The 17,845-nt window shown below is 36.8% G+C and overlaps 2 protein-coding genes across 3 annotated transcripts; both read left to right on the top strand.

Annotated features, from left to right (window-relative positions):
* The first annotated feature begins 938 nt into the window (after positions 1–938).
* On the top strand, positions 939–7,788 carry LOC109005337 (monodehydroascorbate reductase, seedling isozyme-like). 2 transcript variants are annotated; one of them, XM_018984218.2, is made up of 10 exons: positions 939–1,107; positions 5,321–5,392; positions 5,480–5,531; positions 5,627–5,707; positions 5,815–5,933; positions 6,018–6,237; positions 6,351–6,469; positions 6,557–6,682; positions 6,830–6,970; positions 7,245–7,788. In XM_018984218.2, the coding sequence occupies exons 1-10, from the start codon at positions 1,057–1,059 to the stop codon at positions 7,566–7,568; spliced, it is 1,305 nt and encodes a 434-aa protein (XP_018839763.1). In that variant the 5' UTR covers positions 939–1,056; the 3' UTR covers positions 7,569–7,788. The 2 variants fall into 2 exon arrangements, with proteins under 2 accessions (XP_018839763.1, XP_018839766.1); XM_018984221.2 differs by having other exon boundaries at positions 962–1,107; positions 6,018–6,228.
* Positions 7,789–14,279: 6,491 nt separating this feature from the next.
* On the top strand, positions 14,280–16,865 carry LOC118348237 (IQ domain-containing protein IQM3-like). The gene is made up of 9 exons (XM_035689307.1): positions 14,280–14,374; positions 14,495–14,609; positions 14,811–14,876; positions 15,009–15,100; positions 15,431–15,518; positions 15,659–15,814; positions 16,135–16,227; positions 16,374–16,475; positions 16,836–16,865. Exons 1-9 carry the CDS (start codon positions 14,280–14,282, stop codon positions 16,863–16,865), a joined length of 837 nt encoding a protein of 278 aa, XP_035545200.1.
* The last annotated feature ends 980 nt before the right edge of the window (positions 16,866–17,845 follow it).

The following is a 17,845-nucleotide window of genomic DNA, read 5'->3' as shown; positions in this document are numbered from 1 at the left end:
ATTAATATTTTATTTTAATTCATTCTATTTAATCACATATACCACCTGAATTTAATTAAAGATCGTGCTACAGCCTCTGTTGGAGGCTTCCACTGGGAGCTTTCGCTGGGGTGTAGTATTATTTTATATATATTTTGTTTAAGTTATTTTTTATATAGATCTTTTATTATTTTAAAATATTTTAAAAAATTAAAATAAATTTAAAATATCATTAAGAAAATATTTTCTTAATCCAAAAGTAAAAAAAATAAATATTAAAAAATACTTTCTTGATCACGAAGTAAAATAAAAAATTATTAAATATTTTTAAAAAATAAAATAAATTTAAAATATAATTAAAAAACACTTCCTTAATCAAAAAGTAAAAAAAAAAAATTATTAAAAAATACTTTCTTAATCAGAAAGTAAAAAAAAAAATTATTAAAAAATATTTCCTTAATCACGAAGTAGAATAAAAATTATAAATTATTTTTTATTCTATTTCGTGATTAACAAAATATTTTTTAATAATATTATATTTTTATTTTATTTTTTAAAATATTTAAAATTATTAAATAGATCTATATAAAAAAAAATCTAAAACAAATATATTTAAGTTTCGTTTAGTTTTTTAATCCCTCTCAACTCATCATTACAATTTTTTTAAATTTTAACATAAAATATAATAAATAATTTAATTTTTTAAATCTCAAAATAATAATAATATTAAAAAATAATATTCTAATAATATTTTATCATCTCAATTCAATTCAATACAATTTATTTTAATATTCAAACACAATCATAAAAAAATATTAAATTCTAACGAGAGCTTCCAGCAAAAGCCCCAACCGGGCATCTAGCATTATCCATCCTTTAATTAAATAAGAGACCGACAGACATTTGGTTCATTGACTCGCCACGTGGCTATATTCCATTTATACACGGCTTCTTCAGCTATAAAAATCAGCCGTCCAAAAAAAATCAGGCCACTCTCACATTTATCAAATTCTCTCTATTTGTCATTATTTTGTCTAGCGCACAGCACAGAGCAAAAAGCTTTCCCAATCATCATCAATGGCGGAGAAGGGCTTCAAGTACGTGATCCTTGGTGGCGGAGTCGCAGCCGTGAGTTTCTCGATCATCGACTCATTTTTCATTTTCGTACTCATTGTCAGATACTCTCACTTGTCCTTCATACGGTTTCCTTGGTGCAAATTCCAGCGTTTTATATGAATTTTGGATCGCTTATTATTATTTTGTTCTGTTTGTGTTCTCAAGCCTGTGGTTTTGGATTATGACTAATTTAACCTAACCTCGTGTTTGGTTTGTACTTTATACATATATGAATGAATTTTTCCCAATTTTATTTTATTTTTCTTAGCTTTTTCGGTCAACGCTATGCGTTCTAGTGGTTCGTAGGAGAGATGTATTTTTAAGAAAGAGAGGTTAAATTAATAACGCTACCATTGATGGAAAATGAAGTAAAAGGGAAGACTTGAGCCTTGGGTCTTATGGTAGGTTTGGGGGGTGAGATGAGAATTTTGTGTTTTGTTTTGAAGTTTAAAATATTAAGTTTTAATATTATTATTGTTTTGGGATTTGAAAAATGTGTATTGAGATTTGAAAAAGTTGAATTATTTATTATATTTTGTATGGAGATTTAAAAAAAGTGTAATGATGAGATGAGATGAGATGAGAATTTTGTGTTTGATTTGAAGTCCCAAACTTGCCCTTAGTTGTCTGCCGGTCGGTAATCTACAAATTGAAAAATTGGTGTTGGTTGTAATAATTTAGGCTTCCATTAATTTTTTTTTTTTTGTATTCTTTTTTTTTTGATAAGTAATAATCTTTATTGATGTGAATGAAATTAGGCGATGCCTAAGTACACAGGAAATATACTAAGTGAGGCACCTAATTACATTCTAGTAGGCTAGAAAGAAGATAAAAACTCATGAACATTCCCTCCCTTCAATACAATAGCAGAAAACTACTGGAAAATAGAGAATACAAAAAAGTTTCAAATTTCCCCCACTGCACACTCCTTGTTATTAAAACGCCTGTCATTCCTTTCCAACCATAAACATCACATTAAGCACAAAGGAATCATCCGCCACACGGCTGCTAATTAGACACTACTATGAGGTCTATTCCAGCATGCTAATAGGTCCACCACACTCTTGGGCATAGCCCAACTTAGCCCAGCTCTACTAAGAATACCAACCCAAAGCTCTCCAGCCACCTCACAATGTAAGAGCAAGTGATCTACCGATTCTCCACTCTTTTTACACATGTAGCACCACTCCGTGATCATCATACCTCGTTTTCTTAAATTGTCAACCGTCAAGATCTTCCCAAGAGCAGCTGTCTAAGTAAAAAAAGCAACTTTAGATGGCACTAATACCTTCCATATACTCTTCCATGGAAAGAAAGTAGGCTGTAGGACTGTCAAAATCTTGTAGAAGGATTTAACAGTAAACTTTTCTTTTCTCGTGTGGGTCCACAACATACGGTCACCCCCATTGGCCCCTAGCTTTGCTGAATACAAGTAACTATAAAAATCTGCCAGCTCTTCTAGTTTCCAGTCCTAAGCATTTCTTGTAAAAGTGACATTCTCAAGTGACCATCCCATTGGCACGACATAGAACTTCTGAAACTGGAGCTTGCTGATTTCCAGCTAAGTTAAAAACAACTGGAAAAGCCATGCAAAGAGGACTCTCCCCACTCCATACATCGAACAAAAAACGTGTACGTGTTCCATCACCCACCTCAAGCTTGAGATGTTTTTCAAAGGTATTCCACCCATTCCTTATGAATTTCCACAGGCTTACTCCGTAAGACCCCCTACGCTCCTTAGAACACCATCCCCTCCACACACAACCATACTTATGATCAATAACCTCTCTCCACAGCGAGTTCCCTTCCATATGGTACCTCCACAACCACTTCCCTAAGAGTGCCTTGTTAAATACACACAAATTTCACACCCCTAACCCCCCATTCGCCAATGGACAACTCACCCTTTGCTAGCTCACAAGGTGAAGTTTGGATTCCTCCCCCATTCCACCCCACAAAAAAGCTCTAAACAACTTTTCTATCCGGTTTGCCACACTCACCGGTAATGGAAATAGAGAAAGATAGTAAGTGAGAAGGTTGGAGAGAGTGCTTTTGATAAGGGTAAATCTCCCCCCTTTCGATAGATATAGCCGCTTCCAGCCTGAAAGTCGTTGCTCAACCTTCTCTTCCACTCCATCCCAAATACTCTTTGCTTTGAAAGACGCCCCCAAGGGGAGTCTAAGATATTTCATAGGGAGAGAGTCAATTTTACAACCTAGTAACTCCGCTAAAGAGGCTATATTATTCACCTTCCCCACCGGAACCAACTCCGACTTCCCCAAGTTCACCTTGAGTCCCGAAACAGCTTCGAAACACAACAAAACTGCCCTTAAGGCTTGAATCTGACCACTGATATCATCACAAAAAATGAGCGTATCATCTGCAAAAAGTAAGTGAGAAATGGAGCTGGTATTACCATTGCTGCCCACTGAAAAACCAGCAAGAAATCTCCCCTTAACAGCGTCTTCCACCATACGACTCAATGCCTCCATTACAATAACAAAAAGAAAAGGAGATAGCGGGTAAACCCCTGGAAGATTGAAAAAAACCACAAGGTCTTCCATTGACTAGGATCGAGAACTGAGCGGTTGAGACGCAATGTTTAATCCATTCACACCATCTATCCCCGAAACCACATATTCTAAGTATATAAAGGAGAAAATCCCAACACACATGGTCATAAGCTTTTTCCATGTCGAGCTTACAAAGAACCCCCGGGATGCCCGCTCTCAACCGACTATCCAAGCACTCATTTGCTATCAACACTGAATCTAAGATTTGTCGATCCCTTACAAATGCATTTTGAGGTTTGGAAATGAGTTTGTCCATGACCAAACTCATACGATTAGCTAACACCTTTGATATGATTTTATATATCCCACGGTCCACCTACCAAACTAATAGGCCGGAAGTCTTTCAATTCATATGCACCGACTATTTTCGGAATGAGAGCAATGAAAGTGGCATTTAGTGACTTCTCAAATTTTTGACTAGTATGAAAAGCATGACAAATCTGCATCACTTCCTCCTTCACTATGTCCCAACTCTCTTGAAAGAAAGCCATAGAGAAGCCATCCGGACTCGGGGCTTTGTCTCTGCACATACTTTTCACCATGAGATGCACCTCCTCTTCATCAAACGGCCTCTCCCACCAACCTACTACATCCAAATCCAGTTGAGCAAAGAGTAAACCATTTAGTTTGGGACGCCATTCTTCTTTTTCAGCAAGGAGATCCTCATAATATTGCACTATGTGGTCTTGGATTTCTTCGGAAGAATGTAACACATTTGACCCGGAATGGAGGATTTCAATAGCATTGTTGCGCCTATGTGAATTAGCCACCTTGTGAAAGAACATAGTACATTTATCCCCCTCCTTCAACCAAAGTGCCATTGATTTTTGCCTCCAAGATATTTCTTCCAACAACAAAACTTTCTCAATATCGGTCACCACCACTTTCTTCCGTAATAAAGAATCCGCATTAACTACCCCTTCCTCCAAAGCCTGCAACTCATCCCAAAGGATATTTTTCTGCACTTCCGTATGTCTAAATTCTTCTTCATTCCACTTCTTCAAATTATACTTAAGGGCTTTAAGTTTACCCACCACTATGAAACTAGGGGTACCCTCAAAAGAATAATTGTCCCACCAAGCCCTTACGTTATCCACAAATCCTTCAACTTCCAATCACATATTCTCAAATTTGAAAGAATGTCTACTCCCACGAATACCACCACAATCAAGCAAAATTGGGAAGTGATCGGAGCAAGCACGTGGCAGCCTTTTCTGACATAGGTCCGGAGATTGCGTCTCCCAAGAAGAAGAGACTAGAAATCTGTCCAGCCGGGACCCCCCTAGGCTATTGGACCAGGTGTAAGCCCCCCCAACCAGTGGAAGATCCACAAGATTCAGATCAAAGATCAACTCTGAAAAGGCTTCCATTGCCCCTGACGACGTAGAGGCCCCTGCCCTCTCACTAGGGAACCGAACAATATTAAAATCTCTGCAAAAAACTCAGGGTAAATCCCATAAAGAATGAAGACCCGCCAATTCCTCCCACAAAAAGCTTCTATCTCTATCTACATTGGGCCCATACACATCTGCTAATGCCCACATCCACCCATCCTCAATGTTCCTAAAAGATACAGCCATTGAGAATACCCCCATGCAATCCTCGACCATCTCCACCAGGGTTTTCTGAATTATGCATTGTTGACGTAATAGGGATATGCAGCTAGGGAGTTTGCTAAACATGGGCTTAAGCCAGGCGAGCTGGCGATCATTTCCAAAGAGGCGGTACGCATTCCTATACCTTTGTATACTCAAGTAATCTATAAACTTGTGGTTGGATGTTTCCTGATTTATGCTTGCTTATGTTTCCAGGTGGCTCCTTATGAGCGTCCAACACTCAGCAAGGGTTATCTCTTTCCCGAGTGTAAGTAGCATTGTCTATGTGCTTAATTTGTTTAAGCTGAATCATTGCACTTATGAGCGTCCAGCACTTATCAAGGTAAATTTCCAATTTTGCAGCTCCACCAAGACTCCCGGGGTTCCATGTGTGCGTTGGGAGTGGAGGAGAGAGATTGCTTCCCGAGTGGTACAAGGAGAAAGGTTTTGGCTCACCCGTTGTTTGAGGATTTTAATTTTGTTAATTCATGTGTCAAATGGAGAAAGGCCTAGGTAACATGTTCTCATGGAAACTCTACTGATGGTTGCAGGAATAGAATTGATCCTAAGTACAGAAATAGTTAAAGCAGATCTTGCTGCGAAAACCCTGATAAGCGCTTCTGGAGAAACTTTCAAGTATCAGATTCTAGTTATCGCAACTGGTTCAACTGTAAATACTCCGGATGTTTCCCGAAAACCCCTTTTTTGCTTGCCTTCTCTACCTGCCAGAGTAATGGTTTTTGCTTCTTTGCAGGTTGTCAGGCTGTCAGATTTTCGCATACCAGGAGCTGATGCCAAAAATATCTTCTACTTGAGAGAAATTGATGATGCCGATAAGCTTGTAGAAGTTATTAAAGCAAAGAAGAATGCAAAGGTCGTGGTTGTTGGAGGAGGATACATTGGCATTGAGCTTAGTGCAGTTTTGAGAATCAACAATTTTGATGTCAGCATGCTTGTTCCTGAAAGTTGGTGCAGTATGTAGTGTTTAAAGCACTATCGTGTAAAATTAATTGGACAATTCAATTGATTCATTGTTGGAATTCTTTTGCAGAGCATGTTTTCCTAATTAAAGCTGTGTTTTTTGCAGTGTTTAGACTTTTCACTTCTGACATAGCTGGTTTCTATGAGAGTTATTATGAAAAGAAAGGAATCAAAATTATTAAGGGATCAGTTGCTGCTGGGTTTACTGCAGATTCAAATGGAGAGGTGAGTACTCAATCATATACAGTCTAAATGTAGATCGCATTATCTATGAGACAAAGGTTCGTTGGCAATGTTTTCCCTATCATTCAGGTAAAGGAAGTCAAACTTAAAGATGGCAGGTTGGTAGAAGCTGATATTGTTGTTGTTGGCGTTGGTGCAAGGCCCCTTACGGGGTTATTCAAAGGTCAGGTTGTGGAGGAGAAAGGTGGGATCAAGGTTAGTGTGACTTCTGAGAGCCCATGTTTTGGTAATCCTAGAATGGAATTTCCGATTAGAATCTCCATCTCAACATATAATGATTGCTATAAGATGTTTCGTATAGCTGTTTAAATTTAGCTTATCTCACTAGTTATTTTATTGCAGACTGATGGATTCTTTCAAACAAGCGTTCCGGATGTATATGCTGTCGGTGACGTGGCTACTTTCCCTTTGAAAATGTATAATGACGTGAGAAGAGTTGAACATGTTGACCATGCACGCAAATCTGCTGAGCAGGCTGTGAAGGTGTGTATCTTCCAAAATACTGTGCCGTTTTCATTGGAGCCTATTTCATCATCGAGTTGGGTTCCCATGCTCTTTACCCACACAATCCCTGTTTTGCATGAAGAAATGCATGCCAACTTAGATCATAAAAAAAATTTCCAAACATTGGGGATGACCTCCAACTCTGTATTGTATTCGTTCTGTTAAATCTTCTCGCTCTCTTCAACTCTTGGTAATTCTGCAATTATGTGCATATGGTTATATAAAAGGATTTGTTGTCGTATTGTTTCTGCAGGCCATCAAGGCAAGTGAGGAGGGGAAGGCAATTGAGGAGTACGACTACCTTCCATTCTTCTATTCCCGAGAGTTCGATCTGTCATGGCAATTCTATGGTGACAATGTTGGTGAGACGGTGCTATTTGGGGACAACAATCCAGCATCACCAAATCCAAAGTTCGGAACGTACTGGATCAAAGATGGGAAGATTTTTGGAGCTTTCCTGGAAGGTGGGAGTCCTGAAGAAAACAAGGCTATTGCCAAAGTTGCAAGGGTTCAACCTTCTATTGAGAGTCGTGATCTGCTAGCAGAAGAGGGTATTGCCTTCGCCTCTAAGATTTAATTATCAATGGTCTGATCTTTTTGGCATCGGTTTTCTTTGCTTTATTATGTTAATTACATATGGTTTGGCTGTGTAAGTTATTGGGATATATGTGTGTAATGGTTCTGAATATATGGTATTGTATTGCGGGATGAATAAGGTAAAATGGATGTGTTGGCAATGGAATGGGGATGAATGCAGGTAATGTGTTTGTGAAAATGACAAAGAAAGCTTCTGGAAATATAAATGATCTTAGGGTTCTTTCGAGGGAATTCCTTAACCTCCTAGCAAGATTCCAAATGTAGGAAAAATATAGTTTGCTTTTTGACACTACAGTGCCTTCCTTTATATCCACGCAGAGATACAATATAAGCAAATAACATAAAGGCACGTGTAAAGGGAAATAACAAACTTCGGAATGAAATAACAACAAAGAAAGAAAGTAATGCTTCTGGAATCTTCAGCACCCAAGTTGAAATGGTGCACTTTATTTATCCTTCAGCTATGCGTTTTGATTCTCCGACTTCTTGCTCGACGTTGTGTTTTGATGTTCTTCAGCTATGCGTTTTGAGTTGCTTGTTGAGTCAAAGTCCCGAACCTTCAGATCTCAAGTTTAGTTCCTTCTGGCTTTCCACTTCTCTTCTTCTCACTTGCGAACCCTAACCCTCTGCCCTCCACCTCCTTGCCATCACAGAGGACCATAACAATGTGGTTACGTATGCAGATGTTCCTTTTTGTTGTTTCTCCTTGATTGTTGACGTTTTTGTCCAAATTTGTAGTGCTAGTTAGTTTTATAAATTTCCCTATAGTCGAAGGAGGAGGCCCAAATTGGTCCTCTAATGCTTGATAGGATTCTATAGATAACTTTTTTTGGAAGCCGAAGGTCGACGCTGAGTATCATAGATAGGGCTGAAAATCGAACTGATCGGTTCGGTTTTGGTCCAAAATCAAGATCGACTGACTGACTAGGTACTTTTATCCCTAGAAATAGGCCGAAACCGACTGGTGTAGAGGGGTGAAACTGGCTAGACCGGTTTGGGCCATTTTTTGGACCTTTCTTCTTGCCCAATTCAACACTGCTTTGGTTTTTTTTCTTTTTGAGTTGATTTCAAATTCAAATTTGCTGAATTTTTAAAACTCAGTTTAAATAGTCAATTTCATTTTAATTTTAATATCATTTGTAATTTTATACTATTACTAACTATATTACTTATTACTTGCTACATAATTAAAAAAAATAAAAATAATTTCACTATATGTTTAGTATTACACAATACACATTAGAAAAAAAGGCAATGTCTTGAGCATAGAAAAATGCAAGTAAAACATAACATAAATAAATGAAAACAAATTGTCTTAAACATAGCAACAATGATACACACACACACACACACATATAACATAGATAAATGACAACAAATTGGGAGTGATCTTCATGCTTGCTGCTTCAACTTTCAATAGTTATCACGTTTAATTGTCTGTCCAACTCTATATACAAATATTAATAATAAGAATAAAACATCAAATATTAGTGAATTTGGATTATGAAAAATATTAAAAGTAAATTACAATGAAAACAAATAAAACATTATCTGATTCTATTATAAAACTTTCTATATTATTTATAGCCTCCGAATATCAATGATTGTTGACGGACGTCTTAACAAATTTTGAGTACAAATAAGTGTCAACGGTTCTCGGAACCAACGAACTCCGAAAAGGATAAAGCAAACGACCTCCTTATACTAAACGCTGACTCGAATGCAATTGTGGAAACATGAATGGCCAAGAAGTCTTGTGCAATCCTCGCGAGTATAGGATAATTAGGCTTATTAGTTTTCCACCAAGTCAACAAATCAAATGATGGACTGAGTGTCTCACAACCATTTGATAAATATCGATCTACTTCTATTTTGGCAATGGTAGATCCCATGGTAGAAGGTGCTTTATACCCCTTGTAGAACCATTTGGTCTCACGTTTGCCATCAGCATCATTCATGATTCTAGATGTCGGAGGGGGTTCATGTTTTTGGTTACTCGTGGTGGAACTGAATGTAGTATTATACTCAGCATACAAATCTGCTAATACCTGTCTCACACTCGCCTCCAACTCTTTAGCATGAAACTTATCATGAACTTTCTTCAGGTGGAAAGTAAAAAACCCTAACTTGCTTTGTGGATCAAACACAACTACAATTAACATGAACAAGTTCATCCTGTCTAATGACACTCAATACTTATCATATTTTGTTATCATATTTATGGTCATACTTTTTAAACAACTATTAGTACTCTTGCTCAACATAATCAACTCATTTTGGAGATTATAAATCTCAAGAAAACTGGTATTGGATGTCACATCTAAAAACTCAAAAAATCTATTAGGGGCATCACAAAACATTTCAAAAAACTTAACAAACACCAACACTGTCTTCCACTCCCTAGCTTTAGGATGCCCTATGTGCCCAGGCCAGGGCCATCATCAAAGTAAGAGAGTAAATTATAATCCTTACTTTCCATCTGCTTGAAAGTCTTCTCAAACTTCTCAGCTGCCTTCAACATTATAGAGGTTGAGTTCTATCGTGTTTGTATATCAAGACACAACATTTTCTTACAATTAATTTTTTCTTTTTCTGCACATATCTTTGTCTAATCTTGCAGAGAATGAATGCTCATATCTAACTGCATTTCTAGCCATTGTGATGGTGTCATTGTATTCCTTCAAACCCTCATTCACAATAAGATTCAATATATGAGCACAATATCTCATGTGCATATACTTACTCCCAACACATTCCCAACCAAAAACTGTTTCAAATATGAAATTGTAGTATCATTTGAATTTGCATTATCAACAGTTATAGTAAATATTCTATTAATGCCCCAATCAAGTAAGCACAACTCAATATATATCCCAATAGTATCCCCTTGATGATTAGGGATTAAAAAAAAATTAATGATTTATTTATGCAATTTTCAATTCTTATCAATGAAGTGTGCAGTTAGACACATATAATTCAAATTCTGTACCGATGTACATGTATCGGTTGTCAACGAAATCCTCATGCCACAATCTTTAAACACTTTTTTAAGTTTCTCCTTTTCTAATTCATAAAATTTCATACAATTTCTTACAACTGTGACGTGACATGACATGACACTTTAAATCAAGGTTCAAGAGACCAACACATATTCCTAAATCTTTGTCCTTCAACAACTCTAAATGGTATCTCATCGATAATAGTCATCTCTGTAATCACCAACCTCACAGTCTCTTCACTATATTTGTGGGTTACGAGACTCTTTAATATACTACCATCACTTTCTCCAACCCCCTCCTTAGTTGTTGTCTTACCTGTCAATGTTTTTTCGTACCTATCCAAAGGCTCAGATTTATGAGAATTTTTAGGACATGAAGACAAATGGTTTTGCATTGTTGAAGTTCTGTTTCTCTTTGAGTGGCAAGCGTATGACTTATCACAATAATTACATTTAGCCTTTGGATCATCTACAGGACAACCTTCTACCTTTGTAAAATGGTCTCATACAATTGATGGATCATTCCCTTTTTGTTTCTCAGGTAATGGACAAGTACTATAAGTAGGGGCACTAGGGGGTTTTGATATTTGGGTTTCCCTCAAAATTATTTCCCAAGTTAATGGTTGGTTCATTTGAATCAACATCAATCGAAATCAACGAAGAATCCATCTAATTTATAAAACAAAACATAAATGTTTCAAACTTACATGTGTTATACATAGTGCATAACACAAATTATAATTATAAAGTAACTAATTTGCAACATGGCAAACATCACAAGTCTAAGACTCTAATCTAGATTTTAGTTCACTCATCTTTCCTCAATTTATATCAAACTATTTTTACAACACATTTAGAATATCATAAATTAACAATAATAATTTTTTTAATTCAAAATAAATATAAAGTCGAATATATTAAGAACACTCACAATGAGGATTCGAGAATAGCTTTCGAATTACTGTTCATACTTCACAGTCCCAATAATTCGCTCCAAAAATTTAATGTATGTCGGTTTGTACATAGTCATACACAAACAAATAATTTTAAATTAGTCTCAAATCTTCTCATATTTTGTATAAATCACAAACATAGAGAGAGGACAACAATTTGATCAGATCCACGGTCCACCAACAATCACAAGGATCAGAAAAGTAACAAAGATATTTAAAAGTTAAATGATACAATTATGAATCAACCTTGAAAAAAAAAGGCCACTAGACGGAAATACGGAGGAGAGGGAAAGAGATGAAAGTGCTCACAGTTTCAAGATGTCGGATGGACTATGGAGGAACTGGGAGTCTGAGAGAGAATAGAGGCATTGGCCGTGACACGGTAGTTGTGGGGCCTGGGGTTCGTCAGCGGCTGGGATTGAATGGGAGATTGAGAGAGGAGCGAGAGAGTCTGAGTGGAGACTTGGAGTTCAACAGAAGAAGAAGGGGGGAAAATAATGCGATTCTTAACCCTAGCCTAGAAATGATGCGTCATTTCCTTTAATTTTTTTTTTCATACAGTTTAAAACAAAACAACACCGTTTCATTTTGCTAACTAATTTTTTATTTTGGTGCATTAGAGTTTGAAAAAAATTCATATTTTATTATGAAAAAAATTAAAGGAGTGATTCGACTCGTCCGCCTTTACACCCCACACCGGGTGCCACAGCCACACAACCGAAACAATCGAAAACTGCTGGCTCATCCTACACAAGAATTTCACAGACACCAACAAGATTTACTCATAATTACCTGCAGGTCTATAAAAAATTCTTCTCAAGGCCTTCATCTTCCTGGAAATTACTAATGTCGTAAGAGTTGTCTTCCACTTCATCTTCTTGCTAGAAATAGTCCTCTCCGACTTTTTTTTTTTTTTTTAAGTAATTTTGTTTTTTTTTTTAACAGAAAATGGCCCAACATCATTAGCCTTTCAAGGTTTCTACGATTGATCGCAGAAAAGATTCAAAGAACCTCAAACCAAACAAAGATTAAAAAAAATACCTAAAATTAATACATACAAAAAACGTAGTGTTGCTAGCCCTACGCTAGCCCTACTGTTATTTTCTCCTCCCTATTTATCAACCCCTTCATCATGCATGATCTTTCCCCTATTCCGAGATCAGCTTCCTTTCTTGCTCCATCTATAGCTCTCTCTCTTATTCTGTTTGCTGGCCTGCCCGTCTCTCTTTCCCTCATCATGATCCTCTCCGACTTCTTCTTTCCAATGCTCTTCAAAGTTGTAAAGAACGTTCAACAAGTTTTATTGTTGATGTTGTTGTCCGATGGATTCTTGATGATGATGATGATGTTTAGCCATCTTCCCAGAAGAAGAAATTTGGGTTTGATTTCATTATAGTTAAGTAGAGAAATGAAATCATTAAATCGGCTGATGAGAAGATTTCTTCTAACATAATAGAAGCCCGGTTAGACGTTTTCCGGCCTGGTTCCGATGTGATGTGAGCTATCAGTAAATTAAAAGCATTCATGGCCTTGGGGTCTCTAATTTCTTTCGCTTTCTTCCTTTGGATGTTTAAAAAAATAAAAAACTAAACGATTAAAATACGACAAGAATGTAGGCCAAAACTTCACACATCACAAGTTTATGTTGAAAAACATCGTCTCGTGGATATTGCATGCAATATGGTTCTTTAACAAATTAATGTGCTTGGTCAAATTAAGATCGAACACATGACAGACAAACTTCTTGATGCTCTCATTTTCAAAAGCCCCCTACGTACGTACGTACTTCCCATCTCACGCGTTGTATAGACTATAATAACGTTAACATGATCACTTGAAGCCCTTCTGATCTATGATCTCTTATCTTTCTGTGTGGATGAAGAGTCGAAGACAACGACCAAAGCATTAGCTGGTCACTTCCACGTACAAGGACTATCTAGGCCGTCATGTTGTTGATCTATGACCAGTAGTAGTACATCAAAACACAAAGACTACGTACTTAATTTGCAGGAGCAAGTCAATACTTTTCCAAAAGTACTCGATGAAAACATTAAATCATTTAATTTCCCAAAAGCTAGCTAGCTAGGTTTCCTTTTTAAGCTTTTTCTTGGAAGTCAAGTCTTGCTTTCCCTAACTCCGTTCAGGGTTCATCTACATTAGATAAGCATTTAATTAGTTGCTTTATTTTCGCAATAAGCAGCATTAATTTACTCACACTCCATTTACACGTCACACACACGTATACGGCCTAAAACTAATTAATTACTGTCACTGCCATTATTCTTTTCATAATTATACGAATACATATAATATAGACGTTTGAACATTTGATCTGGCCATGCAATTTATTCTCTTCTTGTTTTTTTGATCTAATAAGGTATTATCAACCAGAAACTTTTTATTTTTTCAAAATTATTTATTAAAGCTGATGATCACATTAATCCAGCTTCCTCCCTGTGTCTCACGTACGCACATACCATTCCACTTCCAACTTGTGTAGTCGCCGCGTCAATTAAGCCGCAGAACTTGATCATCTACTTGAGAATACGATCGAAAGTGGACCACGTGAAAATCACAAGGATCGCATGCATATGAATATTAATTAAGAAAATGATCAGTATAAATTTAATCCATACATGATTCCCCGCTAAAGCAACGTCTAACTGAATTAACTCCAAGAAACCACAAAGTAGTAGAACCCGCTGATCAGCCCTCTCTCTACGACACAGTATCTTACAAAATGGATCATGCTCACGCTGCTGTTAAGTTGCAGAACATGTACCGGAGTTTTCGCCACAGGCGCATGCTAGCTGACACCATTATAATGGAGCTATGGTACGCGCACACATGCATATTATATATATGTGTATATATATATATATATATATATATACATATATCTTTCTGTTTGTTTATTTATTGAATGCTAACTGAAAAATGAGGATGATAATGAAGGGGGCACGCGATAGACTTTGCCAGACTGAATATCAGTACGACTTTCTTCTTCCAATGCATGAACGAGAGAAGTTCCAATACTCGGTGGACTCGAATTGGCTTTAATGCTTCTATGGTAAATCTCATGCATATGATTACATATATAGTACTATAATGTACGTAGGAGCTAGGGCTGAGTATATAGTTAAAATTATCATTTCATTGTAACAAAAAAAAAAAAAAAAAAAAAAAGCACTCCTTGTTATAAATTTATAATCGGTGACAAGCTGCAACCTAATTTAAGTTTTTTCATGTGAAAATGGAACTTTTTGGGTAGGTGGGCAGAGGTGTGTCTGAAAATGACAAAGCGCAAATATTGGCTTTTCAGCATTGGATTGAAGCTGTAATAGTTTCTGCCCTAAGCCCTCCCTCCTCTTTGCGTATACTACTTTTGACCATCGATCTCCTATTTCCTGGTATCACTATATATATGTGACTTCATGATCCATACTCATCATGGTATTTTTAACCGTAGATTGATCCACGGCATCGTTATGGACGTAGCTTACGTTTGTACTACAACCAGTGGTGCAGGTCTAATGCTGGTAATCAGCCCTTTTTTTATTGGTAAGCCATTTCCCCACTAAAAAGGAATAGTTACTTATACCATGCACGCATGTTGTATATGTATATGAGTGCAGCGTATAATTAAGCTTTTAGCGGACCAAAAATATATGAATTAAGAACGATTGCAATATATATATGCTTCAACCATTTACCAGAAACCGACCATAAGCCAGAATAGGAAGGGAGAAAATTGTAAGAAACCTCTTATAAAATATTTCGTAAATTAAAATCAATTCGAGGGCGCCGTTGTTAATTTGTTAGGAAGGCTTATGGTAGTAAGGGATTGCGGCAGTTCGTAGCTCAGAAGTTTTGATATTTTTGACTTTGCAGGTTGGATGTAGGAGATGGAAAAGTGATCGATCTCCCAGAATGCTCAAGATCAGTGCTTCAAGAACAGTGCGTGAAGTATCTTGGACCTGTATGTGTGCATCGATCCTCATGCATAAAGTCGGATCTACTGTGTACTATTTTGCTTGATAAATGAAGTACTTGCAATTAGGGGCCCCATGTACTGATCTCAGTGTGATTTATTTATTTTTTTTAATTTGGTGGAATTAGCTAGAGAGGAACCGATATGAACACATCGTTTCTGGGGGGAAAGTAGTTCATAAACAAAGTGGAGGCGATCTTCATACACAGCTTGAAGGAATATCGCGAGGCCGGGACAAGTGGATATTCGTTGTGAGCACCTCGGGGAGACTCTACGTCGGTAAGGTAAGAGATTATATTAATTATTGCAAACCTGAAAAAGGCATAAATATATATATATATATGTATACGTGCGTGACAACTGAGAAGCTGGTTAATTTCTAGCTACATGTGTCAGTACTAAATACTGCAAAAGCATGTCATGCACCATGCGTACTGTATATAATAAGCTGGTTACTTTTGTCGTAATATCAAAAAACTAGTTACTTCTGAGATTCCTCTGTGATCATAATTTATACATGAGTACAATTCCCACTAGATCTCTCTCTCTCTCTCTCTCTCTCCCTCTCTCTCTCTAACACATGATATTTGTTCATACCGTAAAGAAAGAAAAAGGAAGGTTCCATCATTCTAGCTTCTTGGCTGGAGGGGCTACAGTAGCTGCTGGAAGCCTAGTTGTAGAGCACGGAATTCTTAAGGTACGTGCAGTTCATACGGATTCATATATACATGCATGGTTATTGTCCGTGCAAAATAAAGGTGCTTCTAAATAATGTATTTCATGCGTTTTGGTATGGCATATATCTAATCTCCTTAATTCGATTATTGCTGTAATATGTTTCAGTACATATCTGGATATAGTGGACATTATCGGCCAACGGACGACAGCATTTACCGGTTTTTATCCTTTCTTGGAGAACATGGAGTGAATCTTAATGGAGTCGAGGTAACTCTCGATCGACGTCTCTCTCATGACCATATTGTCTTCGGTTCCATGTATATATATAGTCCTGAAAAGGTTAATATATCCCAGTTGACAACCCAAAATATGCATGGATTGGCCTATTAATCCAAAAGGAGATCCAACAAAATCCTGAAAATTGTCGTTCCTTGATTCAAAGCTGGACTGTTAATTACTTTGTCCGGCATGAGTCACATGATACATGGATTTTAATCTTTATATATCCATGTTCGTGATAATATTAATCGTACGTGTCTGTTCTTCGTAGTTTAGGTGCCATCAACTATTGTTATTTTATATATAATGAGGGCTTTTTTTATTTTTTTTATTTTGGCTTGTTTTCAGATAGACAAGGTTACACCTGTAATTGCATGACTGTACGCGTAGTGTATGTGGCGCTGGAGTCTGGAGATCAGGAGTATGATCGTCACGACAGAGCGAGGTCCACATTAATTAAAGGGCCGATCGAGGGAGATTGCTGCATGGAGTTCAAATAATATGTACGTACGTACAACATGGTTAATTAACTAATTAATTAGTGCAAAAGTGTTCAGAGACTCTCCAGATGTGTTATTAATAAAATTCAGTTTATGAGAGATCTTTTGCATGCATATATAAAGGCCAGCTAGCTAGCTCGGGCTGGTCAACATGTACGCACGCGCGTAGTTTTTCAAGTGTGTTATAGTCCGATCTAGTCCGACTGGCTGTTTTGCAAAATAGTTGGTCTCTAAAGAAAGCTTTTAATTCCGAGTTATTAATACATTCGATCCATTCTCTCCGTCTGAACTCTGAAGTATCGAAATAGAAAATGTTCAGATAACAAATAGTATGAAATCATTACCAGTGCTGCTCAAAGTACTTTATGGCCTATAGGCTGCTCTCCTCAAATTAAGAAACTATATTAAGGTAAGCCCACCAAACCCAAAATCCTCAAATATCAGCCCAATATAATGGATAATTGGAGTCGGACCACTGACTGACTGACTGACTGGCCCAGCCTCTGCCCACTGTGAAACGACAACAACAGAAAAGGAAAAAGGCAAGTCAAATAAAAGGCACAGCTGTCGCATGCAATCTTTAACCAGAGGAGCACTTTTTGAAGTGTGGTCCAATTTCTATCCGTCTGGTATCACTCTAAAGTACAATGTTACAATGCCTCTTAGTGTAATTGAATTTTTTTTTTTTTTTTTAAAAAATATTTTAAAAAATAAACAAATGTTCTAATTATCACATTCTTAATCATTATATATAAAAATAAAATACATGAAAAAAAATATTTAGGAACATGAGAGTGCATTTTACTAAAATAAAAGCATGAACTGAAAACTGAAACGCACTAGAATCAGCAAAATACA

Source organism: Juglans regia, chromosome 4 (genome assembly GCF_001411555.2).
Source record: "Juglans regia cultivar Chandler chromosome 4, Walnut 2.0, whole genome shotgun sequence".
Taxonomy (NCBI): Eukaryota; Viridiplantae; Streptophyta; class Magnoliopsida; order Fagales; family Juglandaceae; genus Juglans; species Juglans regia.
Note: the sequence above shows the minus strand (reverse complement) of the source record. Positions and strands in the feature narration are given on the sequence as shown.